The following is a 17,591-nucleotide window of genomic DNA, read 5'->3' as shown; positions in this document are numbered from 1 at the left end:
ATAGGTACCCACCCTGGGTATGCAAACCAAAGCATGAAGGTATGCCAATGGAATCTACCTCACATAGAGTAGCAGAGCACATTCAATCAAGCTGCAGTAGAGAGCACCACCTATGTCTGCAATAAGGCTGCATGCCAGCAAATCCATACATCTTTTGTTTAACTCTCAAAGCAGAGCTCACAGGGGAAGAAAAAGGAGAGCCATTTAAAAACGCATGGAAAGGTTCAAAGACAATTCTTGTTTGGAGCCCAAAAAGATGATTTTATAATGGAACTGAAAACTAATGAGACGAAAAAAACAAACCCAAACCAAACCAGACATGATATCTCTATACTTGGGTGGAATACACCACAAAAAATAGAGATGAAAAGTCTCTTCTCTACGGACTTTGAATGATAATGATGTGTCATCTATGCTCACTGCTTATAACAAATGCACCTCTCTAGGGAGAAATGCTGATGGGGAGGGTGTGCATGTGTGAGAGTAGAAGACGCAAAAACTCTAAAAAAATATCATCTGTTAAAAAAATAAAATAAAAAACCTGTTCTGGAAGGATCTTAGTTTAAGCTAATAAAATCAATCTGCTAGTATTCTGAGTTATAAGAGAACTTGATGAGCAAAAAACCAGTAAAATTAAAAACTAAAAGTTGAGATGAAAAGGAAGATTACAGAATAAAGCATACTGAAATATAAAATAACATTATTAGAGAATAAATGAATTATAAATAGCAAAGAAGACTACGACATAGCTGAAAACCAGCTTACTGCCAAAGAGATAATCACAGGAGACACAAGAGGAAAGAAGACAAGATTTAAAACAATTACAGGGATGTCTCGGTGACACAGTCAGTTAAGTGGCCAACTCTTGCTTTTGACTCAGGTTGCGCTCTCAGGGTGGTTAGATAAAGTCCCATGTTGGGCTCACACTCAGGGAAGACTGCTTAAGACTCTCCTTCCCTCTCCCCAACCTTGCGCAGGTGTCCTCTCTAAAATAAATTAATAAATTAATAACTTTAAAAAAAAAACAATTACAAAGATAAAAGATATGCAGAACAAAAGCAGTCCAACATAAGGATAATGGGGCCCCTACAATAGAGAATGCTATTAATCAGACATAATGGAGGATGGTTTTCTCCCCTAACGGAAAGGAAAAGGAAATCTGACAAAGATTTCAATAAAATGCTGATACTGAAAAACAGATTCCAAGACATAATTTGGCTAAAGTTAATGACATGCAAAGATAAAGAAAGAATTCTTTCAACAGTCTGTAAAAAAAAGTCAGGGCCAAAAAAACTAGGCTGAACTTAGACTTACCAAACCCAGTACTGGAAGGTAGTGAAGTGAAACTAAAGATGGGGAGGGGGAAAAACTGTGACCCAACAATATATTTCTCATTAAAGTAATGGCGATTGGCAGAGCTTCTCAAACATGACAGAATTTTAAAAAACTTAAATAATTTTGATAAAAACTATTTTGATGATAAAATGTAATCAGGAAATGAAAAGGAAAAGCCCCAGTACAAGACCTGGTGGTTTGCACTGAATCATTTAAACACAGAACATTAAACAATCAGAGAATATCAATACAGAAGGTAAATGCAGTTATTTTTACATTTTTAAAGTTTAAAAAGCCCAAGTGTGTAAATGTCTATTTTCCAAGTGGAATTAACAAATTTTAAGGTAAGTTAATCAAGAAGCATTAAATACATTAAAAAATATTAATGGAACAAATGAAAGATTACAAAACAAGAAACCCAAAGAAGGATGGGGGGGGATATAAGTGAAAAATGCCTCAGCTTTTATGGGTGAAAGTTGACAGATACTATATATAACTGTTAACAGATGAATGAGAACTTCATATAAAACTAGAAGAGCAACAACTAATTGTCACAAAGAAAAAACATTCACATAACAAAAAGAATAAGAAAAGGAAAGAATAAAAATTAAGGTAAAGCACAGAAGAAAACAAACATAAATATACTCATGCCAGACAAATACTCATGACAAGAAAGCTAGAGTTTCAATATTAATCAATGGACAAGGCTTATTAACTCATGACAGAAAGAGTTAAACAAGGGACCCTTTATAATGGCAAAGGTTCAAATTCACAATGATGACATAACTGTATTGTTTATGTCCAGAATTATCCCTGCAACAAAACAATAAAGCATAAACTAAGGAAACAGAACCAAAATGGAAACATTAACAGAAACAGATTTTAATTCACTTTCATCAATCCATGAATGGATGAAGTAGACAAAAAATAAGTAAGGAAAAACTACAGAAGATATGAACAAAATGATTAAGCTGAACTAAGAGGTGTATGCTGTGTGTTACACCTTATTGAGAACACCTCTTTAAGGTGCCCATAGGGGGGAAAAATGCCCACAGATCATAAAAACTGTACATACTAGAGTATAAAGCGAAACTTTAAACTCCAAAAATTGTAAACAGAATGTATTTATCAGATTACAATGCTACAAAAACTAGAAATTAGGGCGCCTGGGTGGCTCAGTGGGTTAAGCCGCTGCCTTCGGCTCAGGTCATGATCTCAGGGTCCTGGGATCGAGTCCCGCATCGGGCTCTCTGCTCAGCAGGGAGCATGCTTCCTCCTCTCTCTCTCTGCCTGCCTCTCTGCCTACTTGTGATCTCTCTCTGTCAAATAAATAAATAAAATCTTTAAAAAAAAAAAAAAAACCTAGAAATTATTTACAGAAACAAAAGTAGCCTGCCTTCAATCACACAGACTTAGGATCTTCCCTCAAGGAGGCATCTGGGTGGCTCCGTCAGTTAAGTGTCTGACTCAGGATTTTAGCTCAGGTCATGATCTCAGTTCATGGGATATAGCCCTGCATTGGGCTCTGTGCTCAGCAGGGAGTCTACTTCGGATTCTCTCTCTCAACACCCCTCACCCCTGTGCGTGTGTACACTCTCTCCAAAATAAATAAATAGGGGTGCCTGGGTGGCTCAGTGGGTTAAGCCTCTGCCTCTAGGCTCAAGTCATGATCTTGGGGTCCCTGGGACCTAGCCCTATATCGGGCTCTCTGTGTGTGCTGCTCTGCCTCCTTGTGATCTCTCTCTCTCAAATAAATAAATAAAATCTTTAAAAACAAACAAACAAAACCAAAATAAATAAATAAATCCTACAAAAAAAACCTGAGAGTGTACTTGTCTTGATGAGCCCTGGAGGACGTATGCATCTGTTAAATCACTATATTATACACCTGAAACTAATATTAAATGCGTGTTAACTACACTGGAATTAAAGAGCGAATGAAACAAGTATCCAACACAAGAAGTTTGTAAAAGAATAAAATAAACAAGGAAAACAGAAAATTAGAGATGAAATTAGGATTAAATAGGAAAATGGTAGATCTGGCAGATAAATCCAAGGAGCTAATTCTCTGGGGAAAGGAAAAAATAATATGAAAACTAAGCCACTGCCTAAAGACGACAATACTAGGAACATTTTTAAATGCCAAAATACTGACATTCTTGTGTGTTTTAAACTATCAAAAAACGGTGTACTTTATTTTACATACATCATTTCAAAGAATAACCACCAGCTTCATTTGCGCTCTTTGACTCTCCTATCATTACCCTGCCATAGCCTATGCTCTTCTAATTCATTTTACACCTTTTTCTTCCTTCTCCACTCAATTTATAAAGCTCTGCCCCCTCAAAGGGATGTCTGAAGTTCATATCTCCCTCTGATAAAGAGGAAAAATAAAGTTGTAGGGCAGGGCCATCTATAGTGATGAACCTCTGGACTCCAAGAGTAGCCTAGAAAGAATGGCTTGAGAGTCCAGTATCGTAAATATCTTATCTTGGACTTAATACAATAGAAACAGCCTCAAGGGCACACAGGTGTAGAGAACTGAAGTTCCCTGCTGAGCAGAGAGCCCGATGTGGGGCTCTATCCCAGGACCCTGTGATCATGACCTGAGCTGAAGGCAGAGGCTTAACCCACTGAGCCATCCAGACACCCTTATAGCACATATAATTTTGTACATTAAAAAATTTGAAGTGAGATAATACTGAACATATTTTTATATTAAAATATATAAAAAACTGGGGTGCCTGGGTAGCGCAGTCGTTAAGCGTCTGCCTTCAGCTCAGGTCATGGTCCCAGGGTCCTGGGGATCAAGCCCCACATTGGGCTCCCTGCTTGGCGGGAAGCCTGCTTCTCCCTCTCCCACTTTCCCTGCTTGTGGTTCCCTCTCTTGCTGTGTCTCTATCAAACAAATAAATAAAATCTTAAAAAAAAAAAAACAACCAAGAATTTAGTGAATTCTGACCACATTACAAAGAATGAAACACCCATCTGTCATTTTACTCCTATATAGCAACTACTACTGCTGGCTAGTCTAATCAACAAAGCTAAGAATTAAGAACAAACAAAATAATAATGAAGATGCTCCAAGTACTTAAAAAGCCTTGAGAGGGGCAACCTGGGCCGCTCAGCTGGTTAAGCCTCTAGGCTCTTGATTTTGGTTCAGGTCATCTCAAGGTTGCGGGATCAAGTTCCACATTGGGGTGGCATGGCAGGAGGAGTCTGTTTGAAATTCTCTCTCCCTCTCCCCTCCTCTGGCTCACATGCAGTCTCTCTCTAAAATAAATAAATAAATCTTACCTGTGCCCCAAAACCTAAAAAGAAAAACAACAACAAAAAAAGCAAAAAGCAAAAAACCCCCCAAAAAACCCCAAGATCCCCAAGAACAAAATTCTATCATATAACAATGTGAATAGCTAAACTGGTCAACTTTCCTAGGATAACAAAAGTTGCCACAATTAAATAGGAGAGATAAAAATTAGACTAACTGCAACAGAAAAAACTGAGAAAATGTTACCCCCTTCATTAATACAGATTGGGAAATAATGTCATCAAATGACAGTAGTTTGATCCTCTAAAAGTGTTTCAGAATTTGGATAAAGAATAAAAACTTTCAAATTGTTTTTAGAGAGCTAGTGCACCAGTGATTCTAAATCTGAAAGACAAAAATAAAACTATAAAATTTTCTTTTGTGTCACCAACAAAATTCCTAACCAGGTCATCAGTAAACTTAATAGTTCATTAATATCATTTTCGTTTATGAGAGTCACACTTGGAATGCAAAATTAGTTCAGTATGAGGAAATCTATCTGTATAATGAACAATACTGAACAGGTTGAAAGGAAAAAACTATACACTCATGTAAATAAACCTTGAAAGATTATCTGATAAAGTTTCATTTCCATTCATGACTTTTTTTAACCTTAAAAAATTTTGTTAAAAAAATGTAAGCTCCACACCTAGAACTCACGATCCTGAGATCAAGAGTCACAGCTCTACGACTGATCCAGTCAGGTGTCCCTCTATTCCTGATTCAGAATTACTAAGCAAACTAGGAAAGGACTGACTGATAATTCTAACCTGATAAAGAAGAACCTCAAATAAAAGGCTAACCATCATGCTTAGTACACTAGTCACCTTAGAAGCATTTTCTTTATAATTAGGAACATAGCATGCATGTATTTTTTTTTATTTCCTATTTATTCTAGAAATATCAGTTAAATTAGAAAAAAGAAAGATGACAAAATGTCATTTAGGTATGATTCCAAGATTAGAAGACCCAATAGAATCATATGAAAAAAATTATTACAAATAAAGGAATGCAGTCAGGTGAGAGGGGTTGCAAAATTAATATCCAAAGTTAACAGTTTTTATATACACAAACAATAACCAGAAAATAGATGTGAAGGGGGAAAAAGCCTCTAAAAGACAAAATACCTAGGTACAAACAAACAAAACCAAAACTTAACATGCATAGAACATATTCAAATCTAAGCAGGTACGTAAAATTAACTTCAGTAAACTTGATGTCACGTACTCTAGTGTAAGAGTCAGTATAAAAGTGATGATAATTCCCCCAACATCTATTAATTTCAATGCAGTACTTCTTAAGGAAACATCACAAGAACTTCAGAGAAACTGAACAAAGTTGTAGTCAAGTTCCTTTGGAAAAACAAATACATAAGAAAAACCAAAATAATTCTTCTGAGCAAGATGGTGTTTAAAAGTGGGCAAAGAACAGAGAAGGAAGAATGTGATGATGAGGACACTCAGAAATTTAAATCTCTGAAACTTCAATCATTAAGAGTTCAGTACTACAGAAGAAAACAGACTAAGGAATCAGACAACTGCAGAAATGGGCCCACAAAAAAGGTACTTTGGTCTAGGACAGGGTTTTTCAACCTCGGTGCTATCAATAACCAGTTTTGATAACTCAAAATATCTCCAGACATTGCCAAATGTCTCCTGGTGGACAAAACCGCCCCTGGTTGAGAACCACAGGTTTATAATAATGGTGGTATTTCAAACTGGGGGTTGGAAGGTGTCATTGTTAAATAAATTATTAAGTGGTACTGGAATAATTGGCAATTGGTCTAAAAAAACATTTAGCTAAATCTATTTATGATTTAAAAATTTTTTAAATCGAAAATTATTTTTAATTATACAAGTAATGTATACACATTTTGTCCTGATAAAAATTAAACATTACAGATCTCTACCATAACCATCCCTTTCTCCTACTCCTCAGAAACAACCCCTATTATAAGCTGGAATATATACTTATCAAAGCTTTTGTTATGTATTAAAAAATATATATATGCACTTGTAGAAAATGCAATTTGATGGGGAAAAAAAGCTTTAGAAGAAAGAATGTGTGAACTAATTTATAATCTAAAATACAAGAAGATTTTTATAAGTAGAATATAAAACCCAGAGGTCATCAAAGATTAACGGATTAGAATTTACAAAAATTAAAAAAATTCTGATATAACAAAAATGGTAATATAACTGAAAAGCTGGAAAACATTTTTGTTACAGATAAGGGCTGATTTCTTATATAAAGATTTAATATAAATAAGAAAATGTTGAGTAACAAAGGAACTGCTGGTTAAGAGAAAAATAATTCTAAATCTAGCAATCACTCAAATTAAAAAATGTAAATAAAAAACAAGACCATTTTATATTTATTATATTGTTAAGAAGTGTGATGGTGTCCCAGAGTTAGTGAGGGTGTGAAGGAAATGATTGATCTACCAGTTTCTGGGTGTTTTCAATGATTCAACTTCCTCAAAAATAACTGGCACATGTTCTTTGACCTTGGAATTCTAGCCCTAGCAATTTATTACATGAACTATAACACAAAAGCTTGACAATAATATAATGAAGACTTAATGGTAAAATACTGCAAACAACCAAATGTCATCAAATGGATACTAATTAAATAAAATATGGCATGTTCCCAAAAGGGAATACCATGTAGTTAATGCAAAGAATAAGGTGGATTTGACTATGCCTTTCTCAAAGAGCTCCAAGATGCATTTTGTTAAGAAAATGCAAATAATTAAATAGCATGAACACCCATGTTTAGAAAAAAATTAAAGCATTCAAGTAGCCTGGCTATTCACTTCTCTCTAACCCAACTCTGAAACCAATACGTTCAATTATATTTTTGAATACGCTCCCCCAGACAACTGAATTCTTGCTACTCAGGAACCAAAAGGGCTCAAATTTCACAGGGATACTAGTACATATATAAAAATAAGAACATATCTGGTGTATATACATGTACTTTTTTCCTGGAAGTGATCACAACAAATGTTACAGATAATTTGCCATAGAATAATAAGATGACTCACTTTTTGGTGACTTTCTGCATTATTTGAATTTCCTAACTTCACATATTTCTTTTTCTTCTTCACATTTTATTTCACAACCTCTATTTCTGGAATTTTTAAATTTTTAAATATTTTTTTAGAAAAGATTTTATTTATTTGACAGAGGGAGAGAGCGTGCACGTGCACGAGTAGGGGGAGGGTCAGGACAAGAAGACTCTCTGCTCATTGGGGAGTCCAATCCAGCATTTCTTCCCAGGATCCTGAAATCATGACCTGAGACCAAGTCAGACACTTAACTGACTGAGCCGCTCAGGCACCCCTACATTATTAAAAAAAAAAAAACCCTGTTAACAGAACTCTGCATAGGGAGATTAATAGCTTAAATTTTAGTCTTTGTATTTTTATGTAAATAAAAGCCAATTAACAATTGCTGTTACCTTAAAAAATAAACATCATAAGAGCAAAAGAAAAAAAAAGAAGGAGGATAATACAAAAAGAAATATCAAGTGCAATTCTTTAAATAATAAAATCTCAGAAAGTTAGACACTCTATGACCCTCAGGATTTCTCCCTAGAAGAGGAAAGGAAGTACATTTAGCAAATGAAAATAAAGTTGACAATTAAATGTAAGAGGAGATTATAAAAACTGTGATAGTGTTTCCTAAAGATTTATTTTTCATACCATAAAGTTACATACTACTCACCCAGCTTGGAAAATCAGACCACGTTGGAACTCGCTGACAGAGGTCCCGGAGAATACGTATGATAATCACACAGGACTGCAGACCATTAGCTCTAGCCTTGAGAGCAACACAAAAACCCAGGTGAATTAATCTTAGAAATATTGAAAATAATCCCTTGATGAAAAAAAGTTAAAATACCACTGTTCAATGGAAGCTCAGATAAAAATAAAACAAAAATAACCACACTTAAAATTGGATTCAATGAGCTGCCATTTACAGCAATATTTTATGCCAGGGTTAGTATTTAAAAGCTGGTATTTTAGGTCAAAGTAAACAGATTATACAAGAATAATATTTCTTGATCCCCTGTGAACCTTGACCTGTGTTCATTTAAAACAGTAAACTTAAAAAAAAATTCTGCCTACATTAGAAATAAAAGAAAAAGTAAAGAGCTAAAAAGTTTGTCTAGGGACTGAAAGGTTAAGGAAATCTGTTTGGTTTCCCTTCTGTGCCTTTGCATGACTGCAAAGTCACTAAACCAAACAGCTGCTTCCTCACCTTTCACTCCCTACACTTATTAACTTAGAGAAAGAGGGGGAAAAAATCTTAAAACTATACACAAAGCTTTAAACACATATTCCATTATTTAAAGCAAAAGTTAATCTGCAGCCTTATGGAATATAATATATATACACAAACATGTGATGTTCCTAAACAAGTAAACTTTAAATATAGCCACTAAAAATAAAAATAAAAAAACCCAAACTACAAAACACCCCCAAACCTAAGGTTATTGTCAAATTAATAGTAACTGCAATATGCAGATCTTCACACCCAGCTTTCTATGTTAACATATTTTCCGAGATTTAATTTAAAATAGATTGCTTGGGCAATCTTTTGAAATGTTTAAACACAGTTAAACATGTTTACTGAACTACTCTCTCATAAGGCTACAAGAAAAAAGTAAAATGATGTTCCGAACCTGGAACCACTTAGCGTGGCGTAGAGCAGCCAGAGCGTCAAGGCATTTTTGCCTGTCCAAGACGTCCGGTGGGTCTTTCACCATACCCGAGGTTACATCTAAAATGGATTGAATTGGCAAAATGCAGTGAGGAATGGGTGTTTGACCAGGTGAGCAAGACACTTCCTTAAAGTAGCATCAGTGTCACATGAGCCATTTGTGAGTTTACCAGCACTTTAATGTACCCAGAGTTATTTTCAGCAAATTTATATAACCCAATGTGAAAATCAAAAATACTTAAACTCTTAAGAAATGTAATAAATGATTTCTGCAAATAACCCTACCCACCAAAATAAAATCAAAAGGAAGGATTACTGGACACAGCGCACCAGCACAAAGACAAGACAAGAGGGAACACAAAAATCCACCTTAATAAATGAGAGTTCATGATAAACTATTAAGTTTGTTCAGTATTCTAAATGGTCAGAGGTTATTCTGGGGCTCATATAGCAAAGAACTAATAATAAATATGGAATGATCAATACAGTAATAATTATGGAAAAAAACAGAGCCAAAAATATGCATTTCTAAGAGGTCAATGGTTTCTCGTCTACAGCTTTAAGGGAATATGAAATGCTCTTTAAGAAAGTTTCCATAAAATATCCCAAAGAATAACTGGAGAGGAATAATGGATATAGAAGAAAAGGGCGATAGGAACTATCATGGTTAAATAGGATAAGTACAGAAAAAGAGGAGATGTAGTAAGAACTCTTTGATGATAAATAATAGGTATGGCCTAAAATTATAATAACTGATTTTAAATCCGATTATTATGTTAAAACAAAGGAGCCACCTAAAAAACTTGAGAAAATCTGAACCTAACTAGGACAAGAGGTTAATTTTACATTCACGATAGAGGGCCAGCTATGTTCATCTAAACGTATCTGTAAAGTGTGTATAAAAATAACAGCATATTAGCTAATTAAGCTATTCAAAACAGCAACTAAGTCAATCTAATTCATAGCTCTTAATGATTTTAACAGTAGAAGTATTTTCTAAACACAGCATAATTACATACTAGATGAGTCATCTATTGAATTTCACAGTCTACTGGCTCAAGTGCACCAAAATTATGGGGTATTTAAAATATAATTTAATAAATCACTGAGGTTACCAAATGAGTGTAAGGGACAAAAGAAATAATATGATAAAAGAAGTTAAAGATGATTTTTAGAGTATTATTGCACTTTAGGCAAATTATTTAATTGTATATATTTTGTATGAGCATTCAGTTATCTTAAAAGACACTTGTCCTTATTTTGAGGAGATAATACATAAAGAAGCATATTCTAAAAATGATAACTCTATCCATTGGGCTTTCTATTCTTAGTTCTTCTCCTCAAATAATCAAATGATCCAGATTTTTCAAGACATGTTAGAAGGGCGATTTTCAGATAATCAAAGAATGCTGTGTAGCATTCTGAGAATTAAGACTGAAAGAAGAATGTGGATACTAAAGAGAAACTACCAAGACAAAATATTAGTGATTTTTAAAAAACAGTGGACAATCTCAAAACCTGCAAGACTTACTACTAAAATGAGAAACATACTGACCATAAGATATAGGGCTCTTCTGAGATAAGGAAAGAAAGGGATACAGAAAAGCACAGCTAACTAAGGAAAAAAGAAAAAAAAAAGAAATTAAAAAATGAAACAAAAAACCATTTCTTAATGCAGGATTACAAAACTGCTTAAGGACCCTCTTTCTATTCCCTTATTTACATTACTTGCTAAAGCTAAAATGCAAATAGGTGACAACGTGCAATCTCTTTCTAAAAAAAGTTTCTGAATTTCTATATGTTATTTTCAGTGTTATAATTTCCTTTAATATGTAAGAAAATTTTTCTTTTTGCACACAAGCATTTATAACTTTGAAAATTTTAATTAATGATACAATTTCAAAGATGCCAAGACACCTATTGCAATTTAAAAACAAATTAAGAGCTGTTAAGTAGAAAGTTTCTGTTAAATTTAGAGTGTGGATTTTTGCACCCATTTTATATTTCAAGTGGATTAACCCCTTAGGTATATTGTACTAAAAACAAAAAAATTATACTTCTTGCCTAATACCCAGTTAACAAAACAAAAATAATTTAATTTATTAAAAAAAAAGAGGAGCAAATTCTTATCCTACATCAATGTATTTCATAAATTTTAAGGGGTTAATCACTAGTTAGAAGACATGCTGTGTCCACACTATTTTATGATTAAAAGTTAATGGGAATATATTAATTTAAATTAACATGGTTATGTAAAATATATAATCCACCCACAACCATTTAAAAACTAGTGTGAACACTGCTCAATTCTGGAGTAGACAAAGACAAAACAAACAAAACAGCCACACAAAGGACAATAAATGCCAGACTCTGCATCCAAAATCCCTCCTTAATCAAATGGCAGGTGTGACACTGAGCTTTTGAAAACCTTGGTCAAAAATCCTTCCGATGTCTTGGCAGCAACCCCTGACAGGAATCAATCCCCTCTGCTAGAAGGCTTTGGACCGGGACTGATAAGCTACAGGTGGAAAAAAACACACACATACTTGACTTGCTGCAGAGAAGACACTGTAGCAAGGGTTAGAGCATTTCCAACATTTCAAGCTTCAAGTCAATAGTGTTTAACTGTCAAACACAGTACCATAAAGTAGATCTGACATGCGTTTAACAGTTATTTGGGCAATTTAATAATTTTTAAAAAATAATTGAAAAATAATTTTTGGTATTAAACAAGACCATTAAAGAGCTACCACACTGCACAAGGCACAAGTCTCAAGACTTATAATTGTTCTTCCGGCAAAGCCTTCCTTACCCCCTGTACTAACTCCCCAAAGCAAGCTATAGGCTTTAAGTGATTTTAAGACACAGAGCATTGGGAGCTGCAGTGAGAGAGAATACATACCGTTATTCTGCAGCAAGAAAGAAGCAATCTTCATAATGAAGCTAAAGACATAGTTTACTGCAGTAATCTGCAGCAAGGAACACTCTATCAATGTTTCTATACTTTTTGCACATCCAACTTTTCAGCTCAGTGTCTTGAGGTAAAATCTTCTAATTTTGGACTGATCATTTCTCTCACCAGAGTATTTATGAAATCCAGAACAGTAATTCTAACTCAATTCTGGGTCAGACAAAAATATAATTTTGTTTCCTTTAGAAGGAATAGGTTATCAAAGACTCTATATACTACAAATGTGGTATGAACTTTAGACTTCTGCAGCATAATGAAGTAACCCGATACTGCATAAATTTAAGGCTAAATGTAATTGGATAAGATGTGCTCTGAAATAGTTAAATGGTTATATGAGTGTAATTTCATTCTAAGTATAACAGCTTTTATCATATTAGAAGATTTTTCAAATCCTAAGTGTCATATGTTGCACATGAATTGAACAGATCGACTCAGGAACTGTTTTTTCCCCCAGCATATCCATAGTCAGACCTTCAATGGAAACTCATGTTCATATAAAAGATCCTTTACACAAAACCCAATTATTTTTAAGATGCAAAGCTTATACAACATACAAGTCCTGATATGATATATATGTGAAGTATGCAAGATTAGACATGCCTCCCAATGACCACATTTTAAATTAAGTGTTCTCTTTCTGGGTTGTGGAAAAGCCCAGTGCCTTAAAAAAAAAAATGCTTTGCTGTAAGAAAACAAATTTAAAGGGACAGTAACTAAGAGCCTACTGATACTATGTTAAACAATTTTAGTATTTAATATACAGTATTCGTTTCTATCTGTATCACAAAGAAATATTAGTGTAGACTATATAACTTCATACTCAACAAGTTAAGATGTACAAAAACAACATGAAAGGAAACAAAGTAAATTTTATCTGACCCATAAAACAACAGAACCAACATTAGGCAGACACTGACCATGCTTTTTGGCTTAAAAGCTTTTGAAGCTTTGAAAATGTTACAGAACAGTCCCTAAAGCAACATTGCTGGCACCAGCAGGATTTCATATTCTACAATTGTAAAGTAAGTTTAAAAATCCTGTACTGTACTATAACTTACTAAGCCTACACCATTTATTTTTCAGTATCTCTAGTATAATAATATTGGGTTTAAAAGCCCAAATCTATGTGCATTAGGATGCTCTGCATTCATGAAAACTCTCCAAACCAAAGAGCAACCTCAGAGAACTAGAAATATTTACCTCAGGACAAGCCAAATCCATGATTACACATATAACAATGCCTCTTAAAACATATTACAAGTATATAACCAATTTTATTTGAAACTCTCGTCTTTTTTGGAAGACAAGGCAAGAACAAGGAACTTCTTAACAGAAGTTAAATTTGTGGCCCTTTACTACCAACATTTAATTTTTTTCATGTGTCCATTATGTCAGCAAGAATAATTTTGAACTTTTTTTTTCCAGAAATCTGAGGTTAGCAAGAAAAGAAAAAAATCAAGAAAGTCAATAATACCATGAGTGTTTTATATAAAAGTACATTACTAAAAAGAGCATTTACTTTCTGGGAAATGATCTTATTAAGCAAAACTGGTTGCTACTTAAGTCAAATCTATCAAATTCATATGTAATGCCAGCATGTTGCCTTCTAGGGCTTAATGCCATCTTAAAGAGTAGGTAAATGAAAAAAAAGTTAATAGAAAAGTAGAACGTTTAATGGCTTTCCAACCTCCTTCCCTCATGTTCTCTTCTCGAATAATTGGAGATGTCAGGGTGATAGTGACTTGCATTTTGGGTTCCACACATGAATTCAAAATTATTGCCGCTTCAGACACAGCACATTTTATATCATACTTCTCAGGACTTATAACCTATGTAATGAAGAGCACAAAAAATTAGCTGAACTTTTATATTATCAGACAAAGCAGTTTCATTATGGCTCTTTCATTTTCTCACCATCTCAAGTATTTTTACTTATTTTTAAAAGTTGTTTACTTTTTTAAAAGTCATCTTTACACCCAACATGGGGCTCAAACTTAAAACCTGAAGATCAAGAGTCACGTGCTCTGACAGAACTAGTCAGGGCCCTACCTCAATCCTTTTATAAGGAGTAGATAATACACTTCTCCTCTAAGAAGCCTTACAATAATCCAAGTATCATTCATCTCTTACCATACTTGCCTTTTACAGTTCTTTATTGAGCTAATATTTACGATTATTTGTATTGGGAGTTATTTGTATATGTCCCTCTTAGATTATAAATTCTTGAATAGAAGAAACACTGCTGTGTTTACTACTGTACCTTCAAATTGCATCTGGGTAGTTAAGTTCTTCTACATCTGCAGAATTTGAATGAAACTAAATAGATCCTTGAATTCAACCATTCCCACTGTATGTACATTGTGAAATTAACACATCTATACATCATAATTGGAGAGCAAAAAGTCTTGATTAAGATCCAGAAAAACCAAGATTCACTGTAATTTGATAGATATAGATAAGCCCCAGTTTCCACTGTAATTTGATATAGATAAGCCCCAGCTTCTATTAATGAATGCTTTACAGAATTTACATGGAGTGTTTATAGTACAATATGTAAGTTCAAATTCCAGCTATTACTTTACCAGTGTTGTGAATATGGGCAAATTATTTAACTCCTCTACCCTGTTTCTGTAAAATGGGGACAGAAATTGTTACCTAACCTGTAGAACTAAATGAATTAACTATATAAAGCCCTTAAAACAGTGCCTGGTTGGGGCACTTAGTCAGCTAAGTCTTTGACTTTGGCTCAGGTCATGATCTGGGGGTCTTGGGATTGAGCCCCATGTTGGGACTTTTGCTCAGCGGGGATGTGCTTGAGATTCTCTCTCTGCACCTCCCCTCCCCTAGCTCGTGTGCTCTTCCTCAAATAAATAAATAAAATCTTAAAACAACAAAAAAGTGCCTGGTACATACTAAGTACTATATAAATGTCAACTATGACAATGATGACGAAGAATTTTTTTTATTCGGGGTGCCTGGGTGGCTCAGTGGGTTAAGGCCTCTGCCTTCGGCTCCGGTCATGGTCCCAGGGTCCTGGGATCGAGCCCCGCATCGGGCTCTCTGCTCAGCGGGGAGCCTGCTTCCTCCTCTCTCTCTCTGTCTGCCTCTCTGCCTCCTTGTGATCTCTCTCTCTGTCAAATAAATAAATAAAATTAAAAAAAAAATTTTTTTTTTTATTCCCTTGTATAGTAAGTACAGTCTGATCTGGAAAGGGTATTTTGCTTTTAGTCTAACTGCTTATTTCCTTAGAATATATTTCCCTACTTCGTAGTTTTATTAAGCATCTTCCCCCCCCCCCCAAATTTTATCTATCTATTTGACAGAGAGAGACACTGAGAGACCATCAGGCAAGGGGAGTGGGAGGGGGAGAAGCAGGCTTCCAGCAGGGCAGGGAGCCCAATGGTCACTGGGATCATGACCTGAGCCAAAGGTAGATGCTTAATGACTGAGCCACCCAGGTGCCCCCAAGCATCGCAATTAAGATCAAGGTATTTCTAGCAAATTATGTAATTCTCTCAAGGCCCTCAACACCCACCTCCCCTCATATCCCATTGCCCTAGCAGCCTCAACAGAGGGAAAAAAGCAGACACACAATGCCAATTCTTCTGGTTCCTAGCACTTAAGACTCATCCACAATGAGAAACTTCGTATCTGGAACAATGGGAACATAAAGCAAACATCATTAAGTGTTAGCTGTCAGAGCTTAAGTTCAACATTGTGGTTCACTATCCCTTTTGTTACCAGTTGCTCTGCTGTGGTCAAGTACTATTTATTCTGACTCACTGCTGTAGAATACACATGAACAATGAAATGTCAATCCTTGGATTTAGAATACCTAATTAATTTTTAAACCAAAAAGGTTTAAAAATAAATTATATACATTAAATTATTCAAGAAATATATTTCTTTAAAAATTTATTTTAGGGGCACCTGGGTAGCTCAGTGGGTTAAAGCCTCTGCCTTTGGCTCAGGTCATGATCTCAGGGTCCTGGGATTGCGCCCCACATCAGGCTCACCGCTCAGCGGGAAGCCTGCTTCTCCCCCTCTCTCTCTGCCCGCCTCTCTGCCTACTTGTGATCTCCACCTGTCAAATAAATAATATCTTTAAAAAAATTTTTATTTTATTTAGAGAGAGAGAGAGGGTGTGTGTTGGGGTGGCTGAGTGTGTGCTGCGGGTGGGGGGAGGCAGAAGGAGAGGGAGGGAGAGTCTTAAACAGACTCTATGCTGAGGGCTGAGCCCAATGTGGGCCTTGATCTCAAGACCCAAGCCAAAACCAAGAGCTGGACATTTGACTGTATCACCCAGGTTCCCCAAGGAATATTTACTTTAAATCCCAATCTGAGATTATGAGACTAATGTGTAACATTTTTTAGAATTCAATCTTAAAAAGTTTGCTTTTGTAAGACCAAAAAGGGGATATTCTACTAATTGTGAATTGCCATGATTTGCTGGACAAAGATAGAATTCCTATCATTATAAAGACAGAAAAAGAAAAATCCCAGTAAGACCAGGGAATTTCAAATTGGAAAGACTATTTCTTACTATATTTTATTAAAAACATGTATTCAACTAAACAGGCGAGAGGTTCACAGATTTTAAAAATTCAAGTTTGCTACACAGGGGCTTTGTTTTTAACAAAAAAAGAAAAAGAAAAACCATTTTCTGTCAACAACTGCCTTCTCTCTTAAGCTTCAAATCTTGGGAAAAAAAAATCAGGATGAGAACATGTGCTACAATTTTACATTTTTAAGTAAATTAGCAAGATGGCTTCATGTCAAATATAAGCACTATAAAACCTAAAAAGGCAAACTAGAAAATAGTCCTACCAATTTGCACAACGAAGCAAAACAACAACAACAACCCCCCCCCAATAAAACAAACAAACAAAAACCCCTCAAAAGGGAAAGTCAAGCCAAAAATTTAAAGGCTGGCTTGGGTTTAGGCTGAAGCACAGTTAGTCCTGCCAAAAACTTCTGAACCAGACAAGGGGTAAAAATGAACATTTCCATAATACTTACAGCAAGCTGTTTGGGTAGGTTTTCTGCAATACGGCTTAATAATGTCTTTGAAGGTTTCTCAGAGCACAGCAAAACAAGGTTGACATTTCTATCTCCTCGGAGAAGTAATCCTTTTGCCAATACTCCCACTCGCAAAACTCCTTTTAAAGCTCTGCGGTGAAAGCAAATTATATTATGACATTTGTCTTCCCAGCCACAGCCATGATAATCTCTAAATATATAACAGTAAATT

At 35.0% G+C, this 17,591-nt stretch overlaps 2 protein-coding genes across 5 annotated transcripts in view; one reads left to right on the top strand and one right to left on the bottom strand.

Moving 5' to 3' along the window:
* The window catches only part of SUB1 (SUB1 regulator of transcription), a 484,727-nt gene that overhangs the window by 312,859 nt on the left and 154,277 nt on the right, over positions 1-17,591 (top strand). The gene's annotated exons all lie outside the window — the stretch shown is intronic.
* The window catches only part of ZFR (zinc finger RNA binding protein), an 86,366-nt gene that overhangs the window by 15,566 nt on the left and 53,209 nt on the right, over positions 1-17,591 (bottom strand). For 2 of the 4 annotated variants that reach the window (XM_082724483.1, XM_082724482.1), the window contains 4 exons: positions 17,360-17,510; positions 14,028-14,169; positions 9,332-9,429; positions 8,371-8,466 (listed from right to left, as the gene is read on the bottom strand). In XM_082724483.1, coding sequence (XP_082580609.1) covers positions 8,371-8,466; positions 9,332-9,429; positions 14,028-14,169; positions 17,360-17,510 — 487 coding nt within the window. The remainder of the gene's footprint in view (positions 1-8,370; positions 8,467-9,331; positions 9,430-14,027; positions 14,170-17,359; positions 17,511-17,591) is intronic. The other 2 variants (XR_014309968.1, XR_014309969.1) reach the window with 1 other exon arrangement.

Source organism: Mustela nivalis, assembly GCF_964662115.1.
Source record: "Mustela nivalis genome assembly, chromosome: 3".
Taxonomy (NCBI): Eukaryota; Metazoa; Chordata; class Mammalia; order Carnivora; family Mustelidae; genus Mustela; species Mustela nivalis.
Note: the sequence above shows the minus strand (reverse complement) of the source record. Positions and strands in the feature narration are given on the sequence as shown.